The 24,316-nt window shown below is 36.0% G+C and overlaps 1 protein-coding gene across 8 annotated transcripts in view; it reads right to left on the reverse strand.

Moving 5' to 3' along the window:
• Arms (Ankyrin repeat-rich membrane spanning) overlaps positions 1–24,316 on the reverse strand; it is a 240,880-nt gene that overhangs the window by 122,236 nt on the left and 94,328 nt on the right. For 4 of the 8 annotated variants that reach the window (XR_011330235.1, XM_069816810.1, XM_069816808.1 and 1 more), the window contains exon 3: positions 5,302–5,712. The exons of 3 other annotated variants lie outside the window; for them this stretch is intronic. Coding sequence is in view for 4 of the 5 variants with exons in the window: in XM_069816810.1 (XP_069672911.1) it covers positions 5,302–5,583 (282 nt within the window). In the remaining variant the exon portion in view is untranslated. Of the gene's footprint in view, positions 1–5,301; positions 5,713–12,717; positions 12,852–24,316 lie in introns of those variants that run through there. One more of the 8 variants, XM_069816813.1, reaches the window with a different exon arrangement.

The raw sequence follows: 24,316 nt of genomic DNA on the forward strand, positions 1-24,316 counted from the left end.
ATAAATTATTTTTATGATAAAAATCAGTGGATTTTTTAAAATTATGTTCATTATTAATTTTTGAAGCAATAATTTACAGATACATCCTATATGTTCACAATATTCATTAATTTGGTAAATAATTAAAATCAGTTTGCTTTCTTATAGTTGTCTAATGCTTGTAGTCCATTGCTGTTAAAATTCAAACTGTTATTTTTTCTTTTCAGTTTGTTTTATGTCATTTTTTAGTTAACATCTAGTAGCAACTAGCTATGCTAAGAGAAGAGTCACTTTATCGAGTGTATTAAATTATTCTACTTGTAAAAATGTAGCAAGAAGGTTGCCATTAACTTAAAATGAGTAATTCAAGCCGAAAACTTGATCCAGTTTGTCATTGTATTATATTAATTACATATTATATTGTATTGTAGTATTGTATTGCTTTGTATTGTAGTGTATTAATTATGTTATATTCATAGCAATGTAGTAATTTTCTATCATACTGGTTGAGCGAAAGAGAAGGCCGAATGGCCTTAACTCTGCCAGTTAAAATAAACCAATATTATTATTATTATTATTATTATTATTATTATTATTATTATAATATTCTTTTTATTATTATTTTTTTAAGTATTAAATTTCAGTCTTATGTTTCGATTTCTAACCAATATTTATTTTAAGAGGCACTCTATTAGCTTCTCACAGGATATCACAAATAATTTTGTCATTGCATATGTCACAAAAACTATGCATTCAAGAAATGAAAAAATAAACATATGTGGAGATAAGTCCAGATTTAGATACATGCATACATATAAATATAGATACAGAGACAGAGATAGGAAGATAGAGATTTACAGAAATGGGAAAAGCGTTTGTTTCTGAACTATTTTGCAAAGATTATGTCTTTAGTAATGAACTAGTGATTAAATAAATTGAATTTCATTAAACGATTTTGAAGACAAAAATGTTAATAAAGCACTTAATTTTAGTCTTTGCAGTTTCTGTACTGATCTAATTGTGTTCGAAACACCACGTGAAATCTGTTCAGAATAGACAGAGCATTCTTCAGAATGCTACAGATTCTTCCTAGTAAACAGTGTTTTTACGTAGATATAATGCAATATATCCTTATACTGCTTGTTTGAGGCTTGAAAGTAATGTAGTTTTCCCTAAGATAGGTTACTAGCCTTATCGTTAGGTAGTCCAGTAGTGGGGCTGCAAAATTTCAATTATCTGGGTTGTCAAATATCTTATCAAAACAAAAACGATGTGAACAAGAAAATTACCAAATTTACACAAATTTTAGGAATAATAAACAATACATTAAAAGCTAAATTAGTACAAAAATCTACAAGAATAAAAATATATAATACACTAGCATTACCCACCCTTCTATACGGAAGCGAGATTTGGACATTAAAGAAAAAAGACATGAACAGAATCAAAGCAACGGAAATGAAATTTTTCAGGACAGCAGGATATACTCTTTTAGACCGAAAAAGGAATGAAGAAATTTTAGAACAATTAGAAGTAGAGTCAGTAGAAGAAAAAATCAGCAGATACAAATTCAATTGGCTAGATCATGTAAGAAGAATGGAAAATTCAAGAATCCCAAAAATTATGATGCAATATAAACCTAGAGGACATCGTCGACCAGGAAGACCGTTAAGAAGACTGCTAGATGGGGCCGAAACAGGTCTACAGAGGCCTAATTCGTGAAGGATGATGATGATGATAATGCAATATACAATGTCGCTCGAAAAAAAAATCTTAGAATTATCTTCTTACATAAATGCAGTACTATCATGAATAATTCTTGAGAACAATTTTTCAAAATTTTCCATTTCTTATAGATAAGTGTGGTGCATTAACATCAATTTTTATACTATACTGAAGAAAAATATGAACAGGATATGCTGTACTATGTCAGAGACAAATTATTTGCGAAAGACCAATTTTTAGAGGGCATTTCATGTTAATGCAGAAAATAATACACAATTGGATAATTGGATTTGATGGTGCTTACAATATTGGCATCCTGATTACGGAAACATTCATATCAATATAAACCATGAAAGAAGCCTGGTTTACAAGTAGGGTTCAATCACGTGTTTTATTATTCTACACAAAAAAATTATGGCTTTTCAATTCAGTTAATATTTTTTAGTACCGGTATCTTACAAATGCGGTATGTCTTACTGCTAGGAGTTTGTGACCAATTTATTTAAAAGTTAAGCATACAGGTAATTATTTAAATTTTGTTACAATAAATTAGTCATGAAATTATTTACACACACTCAGTTATAAGTTAAATAACGCAGCATTTATAGCTCACTCATTTCGGAATTAGGAGTTAGAACACACTTAGGGTTATATAAATGAACACACCATGCCAAATTGGAAGATTACAAACTTTTACATTTACAACTTAATGAACTTGAAGACAAAATTATTTTTACTTTACACATGTAACTTTTTTCTTTATTACAATTATTTTACTGGGCTCATTAACAATACGCTATCTTCAAGTTCCTATTCGTCAATTCTACATTCAGCTACAATGCAAGTTAGTACTAGTGTCGCATGACCAACATTACGTTCTGAAATTCATATGTCAATACTTCGTATATGCAGCCCAAGTCTTCTAAATGCTACTAAGCAAAGGCACTATCTTTACAAATCTTGACCCCTTATTTTTATACTTTTATCAATTACGAACAACTCTAGGAAGCAAATTCCTTCTTCTAAAAATAATTCAAATAAACTGACAAAGTGCTGGAAGTAATGGAGGTCGGATTAGGGGCACCAACTTTTATAGGTAGCGCCTGTGCCAATGTAAAAGTTCAGAGTTAATATCCATACGTACTAATTATCAACATCTACTTCACTGCAATACAGCTGCACACTTTTCGTTAAAATTCAATTGTTCATCAATTGGTTATTGAACCTCTATTTCTACAAGGTTCTCTACATTGTAAATGTATCAAGTGATCGTACACTTCCGATGCATGGTTATATCCAATGATATTTAAAATTGTAGACTGTATATGTGAAATAGGTAGGCAAATATCTTTGGGAAGGAAATAAAACACCTAAATGGTAATCAAATATGAGAGAGACGGGGAATAGAAAATAGCTAAACAACAGAGAGAAGATCTGAGAGGAAATTACAAACACAAAGAAAAGAGCAACACAAAGAGAGGAAACGAGAAATCTGGTGGGAGTGAGACAGAAACCCAGTGAGAGCAAGACGAAAACCCAGTGAAAGCGAGGCAGAAACCCAGTTAGGGCGAGGCAGAAACTCAGTGAGGGTGAGGCAGAAACTTAGTGGGGCGAGGCAGAAATCCAGTTGGGGCAAGGTAGAAACCCAGTGTGGCGAGTCAGAAACCCAATGGGGGCAAGGTAGAAACCCAGGAGAGACGATGCAGAAACCCAGTGTGGCGAGACAAAAACCCAATAGGGGTGAGGCAGAAACCCAGTGGAGGCGATGCAAAAACCCAGTGATGGCGAGGTAGAAACCCAACAGGGGTGAGGCAGAAACCCAACAGGGGTGAGGCAGAAACCCAATAGGGGTGAGGCAGAAACCCAATAGGGGTGAGGCAGAAACCCAATGGGGTGAGGCAGAAGCACAGTAGGGGCAAGGGAGAAGTACAGTAGGGGCAAGGCAGAAACCCAATGGGGGGTGAGGCAGAAACTCAGTGAAGGCGAGGCAGAAACCCAGTGGAGGCGAGGCAGAAACTCAGTGAGGGCGAGGCAGAAACCCAACTGGGGGTGAGGCAGAAACCCAGTGGAGGTGATGCAGAAACTCAGTGATGGCTAGGCAGAAACCCAATAGAGGCGAGGTAGAAACCCAGTGAAAGTGACGCTGAAACCTAGTGGAGGCGAGGCAGAAATGCAGTGGGGGCGAGGCAGAAATCCAGTGACAGTGAGGCAGAAATCTAGTAGGGGTGAGGCAGAAATCCAGTGGGCGTGAGGAAGAACTCAGTGAGGGGGAGGCAGAAGCTCAGCGAGAACGAGGCAGAAACCCAGTGAGAGTGAGGTAGGGACCAAGTGAGAGTGAAGCAGATACTAGGGAGAGTGAGACAAAAACCCAGGGAGAGTGAGACAGAATTCCAGTGGAAACAGACAGAAACCCAGTTAGGGCGAGGCAGAATCCCACTGGAGGAGAGGCAGAAACCAGTGGCGGCGGCGAGGCAGAATTCATATGGGTGAAAGAAACCGAAAGAGAAACACGGAAAGAAGGTTAAAGGAGCAAAGACAGAAACACAAAGGAAAGAGAGAAAAGGCAAAAAAACCGAAAGGGAAGCACGGAAAGAAGGATAAAGGAGCAAAGACAAAAACACAAAGGAAAGAGAGAAAAGGCAAAAAAACCGAAAGGGAAGCACGGAAAGAAGGATAAAGGAGCAAAGACAAAAACACAAAGGAAAGAGAGAAAAGGCAAAAAACCGAAAGGGAAGCACGGAAAGAAGGATAAAGGAGCAAAGACAAAAACACAAAGGAAAGAGAGAAAAGGCAAAAAAACCGAAAGGGAAGCACGGAAAGAAGGATAAAGGAGCAAAGACAAAAACACAAAGGAAAGAGAGAAAAGGCAAAAAACCGAAAGGGAAGCACGGAAAGAAGATTAAAGGAGCAAAGACAGAAACACAAAGGAAAAAGAGAAAAGGAAAAAAAACCGAAAGGGAAGCACGGAAAGAAGATTAAAGGAGCAAAGACAGAAACACGAAGGAAAGAGAGAAAAGGAAAAAAACCGAAAGGGAAGCACGGAAAGAAGATTAAAGGAGCAAAGACAGAAACACGAAGGAAAGAGAGAAAAGGAAAAAAACCGAAAGGGAAGCACGGAAAGAAGATTAAAGGAGCAAAGACAGAAACACGAAGGAAAGAGAGAAAAGGAAAAAACCGAAAGGGAAGCACGGAAAGAAGATTAAAGGAGCAAAGACAGAAACACAAAGGAAAGAGAGAAAAGGAAAATAAAAGTACAGAAGGAAGAGAGAAGAGGAAAAGGGCAAAAGTGAGGAATTTAAAGAAAATAATGAGATACTATTATAAGAATTGCTCTAAATGTAAGATGTAATAGGAAAGAGTAAGTTTGGAAGAATCATATAGCATTTTAAGAAATAAATTTTGATATAATAAAATACTTGTAATTAATAAACTTGAAATAAATGGTAACACAACGGTCAGTGTTACGGGCTACTCGGCGAGGAGGGATGGCGACAACTATAGCATTTCTTTAATTTTATGTACTTGATACACTTGATACATCGAAGAGTTAGGTACTGTAATGTGAGTCACACAGTGCTTTCTGACCAAGGGACTGACCGTCTGCGAAACCCTCCGCAGACCAAAGCTGAATTTGCGGCCGATACTTCCTCCACTTCCGTCAGCTGCTGGTGCAGTAATTGCGAAGGTGGGCATCGGCAGGTGAAGGTGAGAGCCAAATCCATGGTGTCCTCCTGGAGGGCCGTTGGCAGTTATCGCTCCCATGACCCCCGCAGTCCAGGTAGCGGCCGGTTCCGGGATGTGCAGGTGAAGAAATGACGACGCTCTGCGCCTGCGTCGTTCATTGCCGTTTTCCGGCGTGTTGTCATTAGGAATGGACATCACCGCCCTCAAGTGCCGCACACTTTACAGGCGAGTCTTATGTCAAAGTATTCTTTGCGTTCTCTCAAATATTGAAGCCATGAATTGGGAAGGCGATACCGGTCCAAAGGGAAATCCTTCATTGGGCATCTATAATCGAAGTACCAATGATGGAATGTATGTCAATATCAAACTTTCACATAAAATGACGTGAGAATTGCATACTGCAAGCAGGTCATGTTACTTTACATGACAGTATGTTAAGATTACAGTCTTCTCCAAGACAAATTTTATCGACAAAATGTTATCAGAACTACACAAAGAAATTATTGAAACAATCATATTGCGATGACTACGTGACAGCTTTCAGGGTACTTAATTCATTTAACAGAATGTATGACAATGCCATTATTCGAAAAATAACATTTATAAGACAGTATCTTGTCGAGTATGTCTAATGATTGATTACAACTTCAAATATCACGATAAGGAAAGTTAAATGGTGGTTTCTGCTGATGGTGTTGGTGACGTCGGTGGTGGTAATGGTTGGTAATGACTGTAGCATATGTAATATAGCAGCAGCGGTTAATGACTGTGGTAGTGGTTGATGAATATGATGATAAAGGTGAGAGTGACAATGTGGTAATGGTGGTGGTGGTGGTGGCGGTATTTGTAGTAATCAGTGATGTATTTCTAAACAAAACCATCATATAAACATGTGTCCTATTCTCAATATTTTCAGAGTTACACTAATTTGAAATTTTTGTTCAGAATGTTTTCAGAAATAAGCTCCGTACATAAGTGGCAGTAACTCCTCGTGAATCACCCTGTATAAGTATTAAAAGTGTTTATGCTCGACCATGCCGAAATGTAGTAATTATACACCTGGTAGCAGTCCTTTAATGCATGTCATTAAAGTACACCTATTTATTAAAGTTCAGGTTTTCGATTATTCTCGGATATGTAATCGAAAGACAACGAGGGAAACGTCACGGAGGCTGGAAATCCAATACTGTCGCAGAAGGTTATGTTCTGTTACTATAATAATTAGCGTTAATTGTAAATAATATTCAAATAAATTCAATTTGTCATCTCGTTTTTCAATTCTAAATCAATTTCCAGGTTATATCAAAATTAGTTCATGTTATTCTCTAGATTACATCAAGGTCAATGACATTATTGTTCCTCGGAAAAAATTAATACTTTCGCGTCTGCGCACATCTCACAATTTACGAGCTATGCACAAGGTCACTTCCGATCTTCAGTCAGATACAAATAAAATGAATACTTCTGAATAATTTCAAGTTAGAAATATGGTCGAGCATAAAAAGTCGTATGAAACTTGCCTATAATGATAATTAAGATACTCGTATGAAAATTATGAAACTCGCTTGCGGTCGTTTCATAAACAAACATACTCGCGTCTTAATTACTATCATTATAGGCTCGTTGCATAATGTACTATTGTAGGACAATGAAGAATTACTTTATAGTTAATATACTTATATCCTTACGCCCCGAATGAGAAAAGTAGTATACAACATGGTCTTAACTCTTCCTCCTTAAACGAAATAAATGAAATAATCAACTTAATATTTCAGCGTGCGAATACTTTTACATTTACCTAAATAAAAAATAACTTTATTTTTATAATACAGTAAGAAAGTTATTGTCGCCGGTTTCATGAATAACAAAGTTACAAAAATAATGAAAATTTACCAATTAAAATCAATCAATATTTATCAATAACTAGGAGGCACCGGCGTAGCTCGGTCGGTTAAGGCGCTTGCCTGCCGATCCGGAGTTGCGCTCGGGCGCGGGTTTGATTCCCGCTTGGGCTGATTATCTGGTTGGGTTTTTCCGAGATTTTCCCCAACCGTAAGGAAAATGTCAGATAATCTATTGCGAATCCTCGGTCTCATCTCGCCATCACCAATTACATTCCATCGACGCTAAATAACCTCGTAGTTGATACAGCGTCGTTAAATAACCAAGTAAATAAATAAATAATAAATAGGGCAATGACTGTGTATCATGTTTATTTTCTCTGTATTGTAATATTAAAGTACTGCGTTTAAAAGAATCAAACTATGAAGAACGGTTTTATTCAATCAGATATTCAATACTTCCGATAATACTTAATACTTAAATCATGCTTAAAAGAAGAAAATTAGAACTGAATTATCCCATTGCATTTAATCACCACTTGACATGCCGATAAGTGAAAGATAGACGTGACAGACAACCCTGTGAAGTTCAGAACTGTGTCGCGCGAAATGGGAAAGAAATGGCAATGGGATGGGAATAGTTTGTTATAGCCTGTCCCCAAGTATATTATTATTATTATTATTATTATTATTATTATTATTATTATTATTATTATTATTATATTATTATTATTATTATATTTTACTAATGGCGAATACTTGATTGTTTGTCAATATTACAGAAATGGTAATGGACATTTCTTCCGAATACATACCCTCTTAAACATTTCACGCAAAAAAGTGAAATTCGTACAACTATTTCGGATTAGTTTAGCGTATGTAAATACATCAAACCACTCGAAAATACGCCCAAACATGTTTATTAGCATTACTACAAGATATACTGGGTCATTTTACGACGCTGTATCAACATCTAGGTTATTTAGCGTCTGAATGAAATGGTGATAATACCGGTGAAATGAGTCCGGGGTCCAGCACCGAAAGTTACCCAGCATTTGCTCGTATTGGGTTGAGGGAAAACCCCGGAAAAAACCTCAACCAGGTAACTTGCCCCGACCGGGATTCGAACCCGGGCCACCTGGTTTCGCGGTCAGACTCGCTGACCGTTACTCCACAGGTGTGGACACTACAAGATATATGAGGGTAATGTCCATTATGCAAATCTGGCTTTCAGGTAGAAGTTCCCTGTGAAGCAGGTTTGAATAATTTCAAGAGAAGAATTGTTCCGGGGCCGGGTATCGATCCCGGGACCCTTCGCTTAACGCACGAATGCTCTACCTACTGAGCTACCCCAGGAACTATACACGACACCGTCACAATTCTTCCCTTTATATCCACACAACTCAAATGGGCTGACAAGACGCCAGAAACCCAACTTTCAGTGCACACAATTCTGTGTGACTTAAATTGTGGCTTTTTGTCAACGCACCTACAGTAAGCGCTTCTACCTGAAAGCCAGATTTGCATAATACATTCGTTACTGTAGGTGCGTCTTGTCAGCCCATTTGAGTTGTATGGGTATAAAGGGAAGAATTGTGACGGTGTCTTGTATAGTTCCTGGGGTAGCTCAGTAGGTAGAGCATTCGTGCGCTAAGCGAGAGGTCCCGGGATCGATACCCGGCCCCGGAACATTTTTCCCTTGAAATTAATCACGGAATGTTCATTATTTGCATGACCATCGATACGATTTCTTCACCTCTTCTGTCATTTTAGAATGACTCCTACCATTTTACCTGTCAAAAATCTCACGATGTAGTAAGCATTAGAACTTTATTACTATTACAAAATAGTCGTCCAAACACGAAATAAATAATATAAAAAACATTCTCGTCCTGATTAATAGCAGAACAGAGCTAAAATGTACGAATATAATAATATATTAACCGCATATTTCTGTAGGAGTCGAAACATGATACACCTCAGAATGGGAGAACACTAAGATAATGGAATGATCCCTTACACCGCATGAAAGCAAAAATATTAATATAAATTACATGAATTTCGTTTACCAATAAGAGTTTAGATATCCTTGTGTTTAAGAGTTTTGTTTGAACGTGCGTTATAAAATAATTGCCGAGAATTACAATCGATTCAATTTAAGACACATAAATAGTATATTACGATACAAGATTGAAAAGTGCTTTTTACGAAATTAAGGAAAATTTTAAAAAACGAGCAGGGAGAGTTTTTCAGTTTCCGAAATTTTGTAATGCACTTCACAAACGTGCATTGCACAACATTTTTTGCACGATCATATTTTTAAAATTGCAAATACAATATATTTTGCATTGAAAATTTAGAGCAATATTACTCCAAAGTCTTCGCAAAACTATACTGTAACTAAGTAACAATAAGTGCACTGTAATGGGTCTATTTCAGTAAGTCTATAGTTTTATATTATGAAGAATGGTTTCCCTAGCAACAAGTTTATGTGTGGAAATTCTAACTTTCGATGTCTACCAAAAACAGCTGTAAATACAATAAAAAACACGATCGTATAAAAAAGTTTTTACAATTGCAATAAACTGCCTTCAAAATAAAATTACTAGCATTAATCAACGACACAAATCAATCCAGACGTCAATCAGGACGAGAAATCACTTGCAGCAAAGGGTGGATCGAAGGAAAGTAATAGTCGACGATTTCAGATAACCACTAAGATGACATATTATCATAATGAGCGAAACTCCTTTTTAGGTAGCCGTTGAATGTACGGTAATAAATCTTTAACAATTGCTATATGGAAAAAACTGAAAAGAATATTACACTAATAAGAATCAATGAAATAATCACTATGTATATTATAGCTTCCAGGTCAAACCCAATTTTTGAATGACCATATTTTCCTGGGATTTAATTGATTTCTTTACACTAATACAGCTGTAATTATTGTCTTCTTCGTTGCTGAAGTTAGCAGTAGAAATTAAATAAAACTACTCACATTTTATTAGTAGAATTTCACAAGTGTAATGTACTTCTTTGGCAAGATAAATTCATAGTTTTCATGTTCACAGAGAAGTAGTTGGGTTGTGATACAGAGTCAAAGTCGTTTGTTGAAATATCTATTCAGCGTTTGTAACTATTCATTCCGTCCTCAGCGTTCGTCTACTACTGATAGATATTGCATTTCTTCATAATATTGATATTAAATATAAATTTTCAGGCAATGGAAACTAAAATAAATACAGATACCTATACTTACTTACAAATGGCTTTTAAGGAACCCGGAACTTCGTTGGCGCCCTCACATAAGCCCATCATCGGTCCCTATCCTGAGCAAGATTAATCCAGTCCCTAGCATATCCCACCTCTCTCAAATCAATTTTAATATTATTCTCCCATCTACGTCTCGGCCTCCCCAAAGGTCTTTTTCTCTCCGGCCTCCCAACTAACACTCTATATGCATTTCAGGATTCGCTCATAAGTGCTACATGCCCTGCCCATCTCAAACATCTGGATTTAATATTCCTAATTATGTCAGATGAAGAATACAATGTGTGCAGTTATGCGTTGTGTAACTTTCTCCATTCTCCTGTAACTTCATCCCTCTTAGCCCCAAATATTTTCCTAAGCACCTTATTCTCGAACACCCTTAGTCTCTGTTCCTCTCTCAAAGTGACAGTCCTATTTTCACAACCATACAGAAGAACCGGTAATATAACTGTTACATAAATTCTAACTTTTAGCTTTTTTGAGAACAGACTACATGACAAAAGCTTCTCAACCGAATAATAACAGGCATTTCCCATATTTATTCTGCGTTTAATTTCCTCCCGAGTGTTATTTATATTTGTTATTGTTGCTCCAAGATATTTAAATTTTTCCATCTCTTAAAAGGATAAATCTATATCTGCTTCAAGTAAAATTCCCGTGTTTTCCCTAATCGTTTGTGGATTTTCTCCTAACACATTCACGTCATCAGCATATAGCCTACAAGCAGATGATGAATCTAAAATACCTAGTATTTGAAATCTGTAATTCTGCAACTTTGTACTAGAGTGTTTTCTTCTCTTATTTTCATTTATTTAAAAGAAGAGCTGTTGACTATAACAAATAAAGAAATCAATCGTTTTCAGTACCTATCGGAGAAAGTTTTATCTCATACAGGTGGTTTTCCCTTGAAAAGATCTGGTAATCATCCTTGAGCAGTGTTAAGAAATTGTGAAATCATTGATTTGTGTGTTTTACTTACTTCATAGCAAAATGCTTCCTTACTTACTTACAAATGGCTTTTAAGGAACCCGAAGGTTCATTGCCGCCCTCACATAAGCCCGCCATCGGTCCCTATCCTGTGCAAGATTTATCCAGTCTCTATCATCATACCCCACCTCCCTCAAATCCATTTTAATATTATCCTCCCATCTACATCTCGGCCTCCCTAAAGGTTTTTTCCCTCCGGTCTCCCAACTAACACTCTATATGCATTTCTGGATTCGCACATACGTGCTACATGCCTTGCCCATCTCAAACGTCTGGATTTTAAGTTCCTAATTATGTCAGGTGAAGAATACAATGCGTGCAGTTCTGTGTTGTGTAACTTTCTCCATTCTCCTGTAACTTCATCCCGCTTAGCCCCAAATATTTTCCTAAGCACCTTATTCTCAAACACCCTTAACCTATGTTCCTCTCTCAGAGTGAGAGTCCAAGTTTCACAACCATACAGAAGAACCGGTAATATAACTGTTTTATAAATTCTAACTTTCAGATTTTTGGACAGCAGACTGGATGATAAGAGCTTCTCAACCGAATAATAACACGCATTTCCCATATTTATTCTGCGTTTAATTTCCTGCCGAGTGTCATTTATATTTGTTAATGCTTTCAGTTGCATTAAAGAAATTGGAGTGACTAGTGTGATATAATGCAGTCTTAAGTATTTTCTGGCTGAGTAAAAAAAGGGTAATAATTATCATAAACCTCAAAGTGTGTTACTGTCTTGCAAAGTGATCATATGCTAACAAAGCTTTAAGCAAAATCGTTGAAGCAAACTTTTCTTTTTCTTAAAAAAAATATTAACCGGCATTTTACAAATTTGCATATGAAAACACCCTTTCAGTTTTTTAAATCATAGCGATCTTGGGATTAATAATTACATCGAATTTCGGACGTTCAGCTTATCAGGGAAGAGACTGCAAAATTATTCAATCTGAACACGATGATAAATATTTAATTATATCAATAGATAATTCGAAGTCCATCAAGTCGCCTAACACAAAAGTTATCATTACACAAAGTACATAGAAGCATATCTACAATTACTTGAACTTGGACCTAGTATTAACTACCATGCACTATACCATGTAACGTGTTCGGGACGTTACATTCTTCGCGTTAAGACTAACACATGCTATGCAATTTTAGTTGATATGTCGTTACGTCCGTTTATCCGCCATGTGCAAAATTTGATCATCACATTTTTTTTTCTTACCTGTAAGCCTAAGTTGCCCCGACTCCGAACTCGGGGCAAGGCACCGAAAGATCTCATCACCGCGCTGCACGATTCTCACCACACATGATCACTACCGGGACGAGTCAACAAATGACTGTAGAAGACAATACTGCTGCCACTACATAACATACTATGGAACTACGTCACTCCACTTCTCAAGATTAGAGCGAGGACCTTGAAATATTAAAATATGCTGAAATTCTTTAAATAATTTCGTTACAGATGATGTATAGGTATCGTCATATTTTGTCGATACAGACGCGGGATATACAGAGTGAACCGTAAGTAATGTCATTAATTTCAGGGGGTTATTCTTTGAGATATTTCAAACAAAAAAGTTTAATAGAATTTTGCTCGTTTTTGCTTCCTCGAGAAAAAACATTGTTTTATATTAAACATTTCATAGCGTGGTTTGAGAAAAGTCATTGATTTAATCCTCAATATGGTTAGTCCATTTAAGAGGAGAGGATGGTATTTTTTATGAAAAATGACTAAATTAAAAAAAAAATTCTTTAAAATACTCTGTGATGTGTGGATCTCCACTTTTAAACTTCCTGCATTATGGATTTTTAAATCACTCGCCCACTTTTATTGTCGTTTCCGGTAAATTAAATTTTCAAAAAATTGTGTTTTCTTCAAAATGCCCTTTGATATGTGTGGAATGCATTGCATAAAATTTTGTGGGTATTTGTGCCATTATCGGATGTTGAGACGTCATTTTTAAACTTCCTGCGCTATGGATTTTTAAATCACACACCCGCTTTTATCGGTTTCCAGTAACTTCATTATTTTTTTTTGCTACATTGCCAGACAAAATGAATGTAATTTCTGAACTATTAAAGATACATGCATGAAATTTAGAACTCACATTATTTAGACTATAAGGAAACTTTTCTCTGTAACAGAATTTTGTTAATTGATTTCATTTTAAAAATACGTCCGTTTGTTTGCAAGAAAGGAAATCAGAAAATTGTCACTAAATTTTAATTGTTTATTTTACAAACGTAGGGACTAATATCAAAATTCTGTTACAGACAGTTTGTAGAACATACTTTTGCAAATACATTGCAAAAACTGTTTGAATCTATCTTTAAAAACGGTTTAGATATATCGGTTTTAGTACAATCCTGCATTGGGTATATTTTTTTCAAATTTGGGCATCCAAATAATTTTTTTCAAAATATTTTTATTTGGTTGAGTTGCCACAGCTATGAGCTCTCTACATACAAAAAATAATAATTTACACCAAATAGAAAAAAAGTTTTAAAAAATACCATCCTCTCCCCTTAAGACAGCAGGGTATTATGATAATAAATGATTCAAAGAATTTTAGTTTTGTCCTTAAAATGTGCAGAAATTTGATCCGAACAAATGTAACATTGTAAAATTTCTCTGCAGAACGAAAAATTACATTTGAAGAGCACAGGAGAAAAACAATCGAAGTCACAATTCTCTTAAGAGTGATGTCATCTTCTAATTCGGTATATTACTGCAACATTTATTGCTGTTCCTAATGAAAAAGTAGGAAAGGATAACTGTAACCATGGTGATGATTCTCCTTCACCAGTTTTGATAAGAAAATACACTAAATTTTCCAGTAATATCACAGTCTAGTATATACAGTCACGAAGCTCAATACGTAGTAAATATGCATCCATAGATAGTTGCTAACCACTAGGATCGCTAATATCGCCTGCACAGTCCTAGCACCCTCACAACTCAAGCTTCGTGACTGTATATACTAGACTGTGGCAATATACTGAATTAGATGATATCACAATGAGAACTTTGACTTTGACTGTTTTTCTCCTGTATTCTTCATTTGTTCGGATCAAATTTCTGCACAATTGAAGGAAGAGACAAAGCAAGACGAATTCAATGCTCAGAAATGATGTTTCTTAGTTTTGTAGCAGGATACACTATACATAATTAGACCAAATATATATATACATATATTATTTTTTTTCTTTTATTGGTTTATTTTACGACGGTTTATCAACTGTGATGGCTATGTAGCGTCTGAAGGTGATAATGTCATCGAAATAAGTCCAGAGTCCAGCGCCGGAACTTACTCCAGTGTTTACTCCTATTGGCTGAGAGACCCACGAAAAATCTCAACCATGTAACTTGTTCCAATCAGGATTTGAACCTGGACCCGCTCGTTACACGGTGGACACCATAAGAGAATATTATTGTAAACCTCAGAATGTTTTATTGTCTTACAAGTGAATAGGTTATTTATGAAAGGGCCCAAGTCGCTAATTTTGTGAAAATGAGTTTTTAATTGAATACTGCTCTTTGGATGTAGATACATCGATTTAGATATGAAGAGAACTAAGTTTCGCACTCTAATGCTTAGTATTATCACAGACTAGTATATACAGTCGCGAAGCTCAATATGTAGTAAATATGCAAACATTAGAAGGTTGCTCACCACTAGGATCGCTAATATCGCCTCATTACAGGCAAAGCAAAATAGTACCGTCACAGTCTATTGTTTCTAGCACCCTCAAAACTCAAGCTTCGTGACTGTATATAGTAGACTGCGGTATTATGACCTAGAATTTATCGTTTGATTTTGAAAGGAACTAAGTCAATGACTTAGATCGTTTCAAAACTAAATACAAGTTTTCAGCACGTGGCATGTTAAAAAAAGACATTCGATTTTTTTCTCTTAAATTGCTATTTTGTCATTGTTGGGTAAGCTAATTGGATATTCTGTATTGCAGTTGAGAGTTTATTATATCTGTACGGAAATTCACGATGAATAGTGAGGTTGATAAAAAGAGAAAGAAAGGTGTAAGAAACATTTATGATTATAAAGGCGACAAATCAAACGTGCAAGGCTTTACACAAAAGGAGAAGTGAAAAGTTCTATAAGTGCATGAAAGAAACCGATAAAGTGTGTCAAAACGATGAACGTGTGCTAGGTCTTTGCTTTGACGTTATGCAAAACATAAGTTTACCAAACATCCCCGTCCAGGACCTATTTTACCTCCGCCAGCTATCGGTTTTTCCTTTCTGTATACACAATTTGAAGGATGGTAAAGCACATTTCTATCTTTATCATAAGGGAGAGGCTAAGAAAGGACCTGATGTAACTTGCTCGTTTCTTTTGCACTACATAAAGAACAATGTCCCTAGTACAGTAGAAGAACTTCATCTCTATAGTGATATTGTGGGGGACAAAACAAGAATCACACATTGTTACGGTTTTGTCTGGCCATGACTGATTTAAATATGTTTGAGAAAATCATGCATAGGTTCCCTATAAGGGGACATTCATTTCTCCCGTGTGATCGGGATTTCGGTCACATAAAGAAAGTCTTGAAGAAGCATGATCGCTATTATACACCAAAATAAATGTGGAATGATAATATCATCAGCATACCCTGAAAAATTCACAGTTCATATGGTGCAACCTCAATACTGTTTTCAATTTAAGGACTGGTGCCCAAATACTACAAAAAAGTTGTAACTCTTTATAAACTAGTGGTCCTGAGACACCTAGGGACAAGAGACAGTGTTTTACGATCAGTAAATTCATGGAGTTTCAGTATGATCAGAGCGGGTAGAACGCGCTGGTATGATCAAGGAAGAGAAGATAGAAGATATAGAGGAAACAATGAGGTATATAAATGACGAAAACAAAGAATGGTATGAAAAAATAATTGTCTGGAACCAGTCTTAAGTCTGGGCACACTTCCATCGCAGTACAGATGCGCGGAATTAAATGGACATCTTGAGCAAATAAAATAAGTTCAATTTTCACAAAAATAGTATATAAGTGTGTTTTCCCTTGAAAAAATAAAGTATTATTTTAAAAAAATTGGTCATTAAAAATTTGTTTATGAAAGGGCCTAAGTTTTCAGATTTCAAATTTTTTTTTCTAAAAAAAATATAATCAGCAAAATGTTAATACCTGACTGGTCAAATTCGTTTCAAAGTAGAATTTATGATAACATTTTTATTTCAGCCTTAATTTCAAAATTTCAGTCTATAAGCAGTTTTTCTTAAATTACCAACAATTTAGTATTCATGACTTAGGGCCTTTCATAAATAACCCATTCAAGTAGTAACAAATAGCCTATATAAATATATAATGAATACATATTTAATTGCAGCTACAATCTATTGAAATAAATAAAATAAATTGAGAACATATTCAACGTTTGCCAGACATCAGAATAACCAAGGCTGCCTTTACTTTATAGTCCTAAAGCAGTGGTGAACAACTCGATTGCTCTTATGAAGCACTATGTGCATTCATGTACACTCACAGGGGAAAAAAAATGATGCAACGGTGGCATTGCAAGCATGGACGGTCTCCTCTCGCATTTGGTCACCACTGTTCTAAAGGAAAAAGAAACAGGTAGAAACGTCGCGCCAACAGTTCTGGGACGAAACGAGCCAAAGGTTCTAATCTTTGATGATGACAACGATTACTATTTATTATTTTTACCCGCTATTATATTTTCCTAATATTAAAGTAATACAAGTACATACATACATACATACATACATACATACATACATACATACATACATACATAAACATTATAATAAAAATGGAGAATTTACCGTCGAAGCACGAAGCTTTACCACGGGGTTCTATTAAAATCCACAAAAAGTACATCTTTTTTTCTTATTGTTCACTTTACGGATTATGCAACAAAAAGCTGTTCCAGCCTCTTTTGTTCCATCTTTTCTAAGATCGACATTGATATTTACTTTCTAGAACAGTTATTTCCAACTGGACAACCTGTGACGTCGGAGCGCGTTTCCCCTCTCAGAGAAAAGCTAGTGGAGTACGTGAGGGAGGGTAATGTTCATCTCCATCCCTTCCACTGCCACTTCCCCTACTTTGCTCTTATAGCTATGCTTCCGCTCTCAAGGAGCTAGAGAGCAGAAACGTCTGTTCTAGAGTAACGTATGCATTAAATTACATCAATGCGATAGTGTTAAGGGATGATAATAGGCGTACATAATTTTGTTCGGTCGACCTAGTTGGCGAGTTGGTATAGCGCTGGCCTTCTATGCCCAAGGTTGCGGGTTCGATGCCGGGTCAGGTCGATGGCATTTAAGTGTGCTTAAATGCGACAAGCTCATGTCAGTAGATTTACTGGCATGTAAAAGAACTCCTGCGGGACAAAATTCCGGCACATCCGGCGACGCTGATATAACCTCTGCAGTTGCGAGCGTCGTTAAATATAACATTTAACATTTAATTTTGTTCGAATTATAATCTAAAATAAATGTTTATTTTTCGGGACAAATTGTCGTTATAACATGGATTTAAATAATTCTACACCGTCATTTCGATAATTGTCAAATTTTATGGAAAGAATTAATGAAGATAATCGAAACTTCACTGTACATGGAATACCGGCTTTGTGTCACGGACGGTAGTCACGCATTGTTGCATTCCTTTTTGGATTTTCCGGAAGAAAAGCATACATGCACCAATAACAAAATGACCTATGTGCCCTTCTTCCGGCAAATCCCTCAATTGTTGCGTAGTATAACCTATTACTGCAAACAAGAACATCATATCATTACAAGAAAAAATTGAAATTATCTGAAAATATTCGTCCTCGTAAATTTAACAATCTGCAGTAGATTCTAGACTAATGAGCCGTTGTAATACTGCAATAGATGGCTTCAATGCTCTGATCTCTCCGACAACTGACTGGACGAACTAATTTTATTGTATATTGTTTCTCGGATATGAAATAGCATTCATATAACCATCATGATCAACTTCAAGAATTACATCTAATTGGTCTATTTCGTCTCTAGCAAGGGAAAGATCATCCCGAGTGGCATCTATATAAAATAAATAAACGGTGTCATGAAATTGACAATCTGATTGTACGTTTTGAGTTTCTCTTTCTCTATTAAAAAAATCTCTCCCTCGCTCTCGCTAAAAAAGAAAAGATTATGCAACTACAAAGAATGCCCTTTATCACCTACACTATTCAACATCTACTTGGAGAATTTACTGAAGAACTGTTTTCAGAACATGGGAGAGGTTAAGTAGAATGAAGTGCATGAAAGATTTGCTGATGATATGGAGTTGTTAGTACAAAGAAGATATGATACTAAGGGATTTGATACTGGAGCTAAAGACAACTGTGATAAAGTTTCGTTTTTCGTATTGTACAGTAGTGGCAAAAAAAAAAAAACCCGGACCGGCCCTTGTAGCTGATTTCAAAGCCTTGTTCACTCCAGAGCACGATAGACTGGTAACTAAGACTTTCGTGATTCGAATCCTGCCTGGGAAGGAAACTTTTTTTTTTGTTCCTTATTCAAATTTATTCCCAATACTTTTCGATTGCAGCGATATTTTACTACTTAATTAACTTATTATTCCCAGAACATGAATTTTACCAGCAATCGAAAAGTATTGGGAATAAATGCGAATAAGGAACAAAAAAAAGTTTCCTTCCCATGCAGGATTCGAACCATGAAAGTCTTAGTTACCAGTCTATCGTGCTCTGGAGTGAACAAGGCTCTGAAATCAGCTACAAGGGTCGGTCCGGTTCCCCCCCCCCCCACTAATGCAAATAAAGGCACTGTTAACTTATAATCTCACAAAGTATGACATCTGACTACTTTTACAAATGGATTTTAAGTTATAAGTAGATTATGTAATTTGGCACGGATTCACAAGAAATTATCTTTATGTCGTGAACTCTACTAAGCTTCGACTGATAAAGGAATGAACCCTGTGAAGATAGGGATAAGAAAGTTCCAGAACATGACCTAATGCACATATCTTTCCATTGTAGGGCTTTGTTTACGTTACCTTGGCAACACTTCTAACGAACACGTGCTTCAGTAACCAGTGTTGCCAATTAAGCGATTTTCCCGCTAGATCTAGCGTTTTTCAGCGTTAGTTTAGCGGGTAAAATTTATGAAATTTGTATTGCTGATATAGGGATTTAGCCAGTGGCGGCTCGTGAACTTATGGATTGAGGGCGCTGCAGTAGATTTTGATATATACAAATTTCACTTTAATCTTCTCCGCAAGGGAAAGTTGAGAAAAATTAATATTCTGTAATTCATACACACTCATGCTTGCACATTTGCACTGGTTAAGTTACGGTACTAAGATGTCACACCAAAGCAACACTCGGATGTCAACAATTTTCTAAAACTGGAAGGAGGTCTCTTTCGTATTTTACATGTTATATCAAAAGGATTCTACTCGCGCAAACATTTTGAGTTAAGGAGGCTGGATATAAATAATAAGGCAAAAGAGGATATTAATTTCGTTATATTAACTCGATAAGATTCTACAACACTAAGTATGTGAAGAGAAAATAAAAATGTCTAAGTTTCAAGGGAATAGAGAATCCTTTTGACGCAGCATTACAATAGCGATGTGGGAGGGGAGGAAAGATCTTCCCTTGTAGCCTGGCTCTGCAAGCTACTGCAGCGAAATATGGGTTTTAAACAGCGGCAGTTTCCCTCTGCTTCCCTTCATCTCTCTCCCCCTGACCATGCAAGACACACTCTCTATGAGCTGTCCCATCCTGTAGACCCCAGGACGACTTTGAATGCAGTGTCAGTTCCAGTACAGTCGATGCGCAAAAATATTATGCATCAGATAATAGTACATATTCCCGGCCAGATGAAATATAAAGCAATCTACTTAAGAAAAGCTATAACAAATTATTCTACAAATTAAAATTAAAATTATTTTTATTTTCTTGACAAAGCAGGGAGTGTTGCAGCTCCGCAGCTCTTATGGGCGAGCCGCCCCTGGAATTAGCGAGTATTTTTAGCACTCACAGTGGCAAAATAATATAATTTTACATTGACAATATAGCAATTTAGCGGTTTCTGCACGGCTTCATAGCGGATTTTTAAGAATCGAGTTGGCAACACTGTCAGTAACTTCGCTGAGTGTGTGGTGTGCCGAAGTCTTTGTCTTCTGAGTGTTTTAATTTTACTTACGGCTAATTTTTAAGTGTAATATTTATAGAGCGTATCACTGAAACCTAGACATGTAGCCAGACAGTGTAAATTTTCCGACAGTTGCACATGCACAGGCTGGTGCTAATTGGCAACCTCGCATGAAACTGTCAGAGTAGATTTCGTAGCGATCACGCAAGTTCTTGCTTTTCTATTAGTAAAGTGACGTAATTGTTCAGACTCGTATTTAAGTAATATAATTTCAGTTAGTCGTCTGACATTTGACATGTCCGAACAAAAATTAAGATATGAAAATTTTATAGTACAGTATATAAATATTCCAAAATACCACATTGTCTGGTAAAAGAATACGGTGTCGTACTTTTCCACTGCACTATGAAAGTGACTTGACATTGAATTTACTTTATTTATTTCTTTGTCTGTAACAAGCCAAAACCCCCATTATAATAATTATAATACAGCACGAAATTGCATGCGCTACCATGAACAAGAAGAAAATGGGGGGGGGGGACGGAAGAAAAAGATAAACACAGATATAAATAAAAGATATAGATACAGTCGGCCTGAGCGGCACAGTAGATAGAGTGCTGGCCTTCTGTGCCCGAGGTTTCGGATTCGATCCGGCCCGGGTCGATAGCATTTAAGTGTGCTTAAATGCGACATGCTCATATCAGTAGATTTACTGCCCGGGACAAAATTCCGGCACACCAGAGACACTGATATAACCTCGGCAGTTGCGAACATCGTTAAATAAAACGCAATTTAATTTATTTTACAGGTAATGAAAAAAATAGAAATACAGATACAAATACAAGATGTAAATATAAAAATAAAAATTGAGTAACAAATAGCAATATTATTTTAAACTGTCTTCCATAGTCTTTAAAATAAGAAAAAGTTTAAATTTGATAAAAAGAATTGTTGAAATCTCGATTCCATATTTTACATGATTCACAGAATTTAGAACACATTCTTAACAGTGGTGAACTTTATGTGATGAGGTTTTGGTTTTTTTGTAGTAGTATAGTAATTGACGATTCTTTAAACTTGAAGTTCGAGCGTTAAACTTGATTTTTGACAATATTTGGCCATTATTCAGTAGAGTATACTACTAAAGGTTTTGTTTGTTGTTGTTTATTCAACTATCAAAATACAGGTTTGAACCTCCTAAGTGACACCAATAAGACATCATTCATAAGGCAACTAAGCCAGGAGATAACGGGGTAGGACTGAATGTTTTATACAATAAAAATTGCTCAGCATGTAATCTGGGACTGGCAAGAGACATTAAACATTAAATAAAATAATAAAATAAAATGCAATAAGTGGACTGTTCTACAATATTTTCTTAAGGAAGGCAGAATAATGATTTTTTTAATAATAAAAGTATAAGCCTCGGAATAGGACTGATTCTCTGGCACGACCACAGCAAAGGAATAAGGATTTGAGATTTGGCACTTGGAACGTAACTAGTCTTTATAGAACAGGAGGGGTAACATTAGTAGCAAAAGAACTAGCTAGATATAGAATAGACTTCGTAGGAGTACAAGAGGTTAGGTTAGATGGGAATGGCATATCACAAATAGGAGATTACTTGTTGTATTATGGGGAAGGAAACAATAATCACCAATTAGGAACAGGATTCTTTGTTCATAAAAGAATAAAATCAGTAGTAAAAAAGGTCGAATTTATCAGTGGCAGGTTATCATATTTAGTACTTAAGGGTAGATGGTGCGATATCATAGTTATAAATGCTCACGCCCCTACAGAAGAGAAAGACGACCATATAAAGAATAGCTTCTATGAGGAATTGGAACATACTTTTGATCAGTTCCCTAGATATCACATGAAAATTTTATTGGGGGATTTCAATGCTAAAGTAGAACGGGAGGATATTTTTAGACCAACTATTGGAAAAGAGAGGCTACACGCAATTAGTAGTGACAATGGAGTTAGATTAGTCAACTTTGCCACATCGAAAAATTTAATTGTCAAAAGTACAACATTCCCCCATAAGGATATACATAAATATACTTGGACTTCTCCAGATGGATTGACACACAACCAAATATATCACATCTTGATAGATAAACGGAGACATACTAGTGTAGTAGATATTCGAACTTTCAGGGGTGCAGACTGTAATTCTGACCATTATTTGGTGATTGGAGAATTAAGAGAAAGATTATCAGTAGCCAAGCGAGTAGAGCAACAAGTTAATATTACTAAATTCAATATTTTGAAATTAAAGGACGAGGAAGCTAAGCAAAATTACCAGGTCGAAATTTCGAATAGGTTTGCCACTTTAGAAAGTTCCGACGAAGTTGAGAAAGAATTAGATGTTAATCGCGTGTGAGAAAATATCAGAAATAGTATCAAAATTGCAGCTGAGCAAAGCATAGGTTATTATGAAACTAAGAAAAAGAAACCGTGGTTTGATGAAGATTGTTGCATGGTAGTAGAAAGAAGGAAACAGGCAAAATTGAAATTCTTACAGGATCCAGTTGAGGAGAAGAGAGATAATTATTTGAATGAAAGACGGGAAGCAAGTCGTACACTTAGGAATAAAAAGAGAGGTTACTTGAAGGAAAAACTGAATGAGGTAGAAACAAATAGTAAGAATAAAAACATTCGAGATTTATATAAGGGTATAAAGGAATTTAAGAACGGATATCAGCCAAGGGTAAACGTGATCAAGGATGAGAATGGTGACTTGCTTGCAGACTCCCCATCAATCCTAAACAGATGGAAAAACTATTTTGCGCAACTACTAAATGTACATAGGCCAAATAGAAATGATCGGGACGAAATTGAAATACAAACTGCTGAGCCATTTATACCCGAACCCACGCTTTCAGAAGTCGAAATTGCGATAGAAAATCTGAAAAAGTACAAGTCTCCAGGTATCGATCAAATTCCAGCAGAATTAATACAAGAGGGTGGGAGTGCATTATATAGCGAAATTTATAAACTTGTACTTGCTATTTAGGAAAAGGAAATTGTACCAGAACAATGGAAGGAGTCCATAATTGTACCTATTTTTGAAAAGGGGGACGAAACCAACTGTGGTAACTTTCGAGGAATATCACTTTTGTTGACGTCGTACAAAATTTTGTCCAATATTCTTTTGAGAAGATTAACTCCGTACGTAGATGGAATTATTGGGGATCATCAGTGCGGTTTTCGGCGTAATAGATCGACTATTGATCAGATTTTTTGTATTCGACAGATAATGGAGAAAAAATGGGAGTATAAGGGTACAGTGCATCAGTTATTCATAGATTTCAAAAAGGCATATGACTCGGTTAAGAGGGAACTATTATATGATATTCTTATTGAATTTGGTATTCCCAAGAAACTAGTTCGATTAATTAAAATGTGTCTCAGTGAAACATACAGCAGAGTCCGTATAGGTCAGTTTCTATCTGATGCTTTTCCAATTCACTGCGGGCTAAAGCAGGGAGATGCACTACCACCTTTACTTTTTAACTTCGCTTTAGAATATGCCATTAGGAAAGTTCAAGCTAACAGCCAGGGTTTGGAATTGAACGGGTTACATCAGCTTCTTGTCTATGTGGATGACGTGAATATGTTAGGAGAAAATACACAAACGATTAGGGAAAACACGGAAATTTTA

The sequence above is a fragment of the Periplaneta americana genome, chromosome 17, assembly GCF_040183065.1.
Source record: "Periplaneta americana isolate PAMFEO1 chromosome 17, P.americana_PAMFEO1_priV1, whole genome shotgun sequence".
NCBI lineage: Eukaryota > Metazoa > Arthropoda > Insecta > Blattodea > Blattidae > Periplaneta > Periplaneta americana.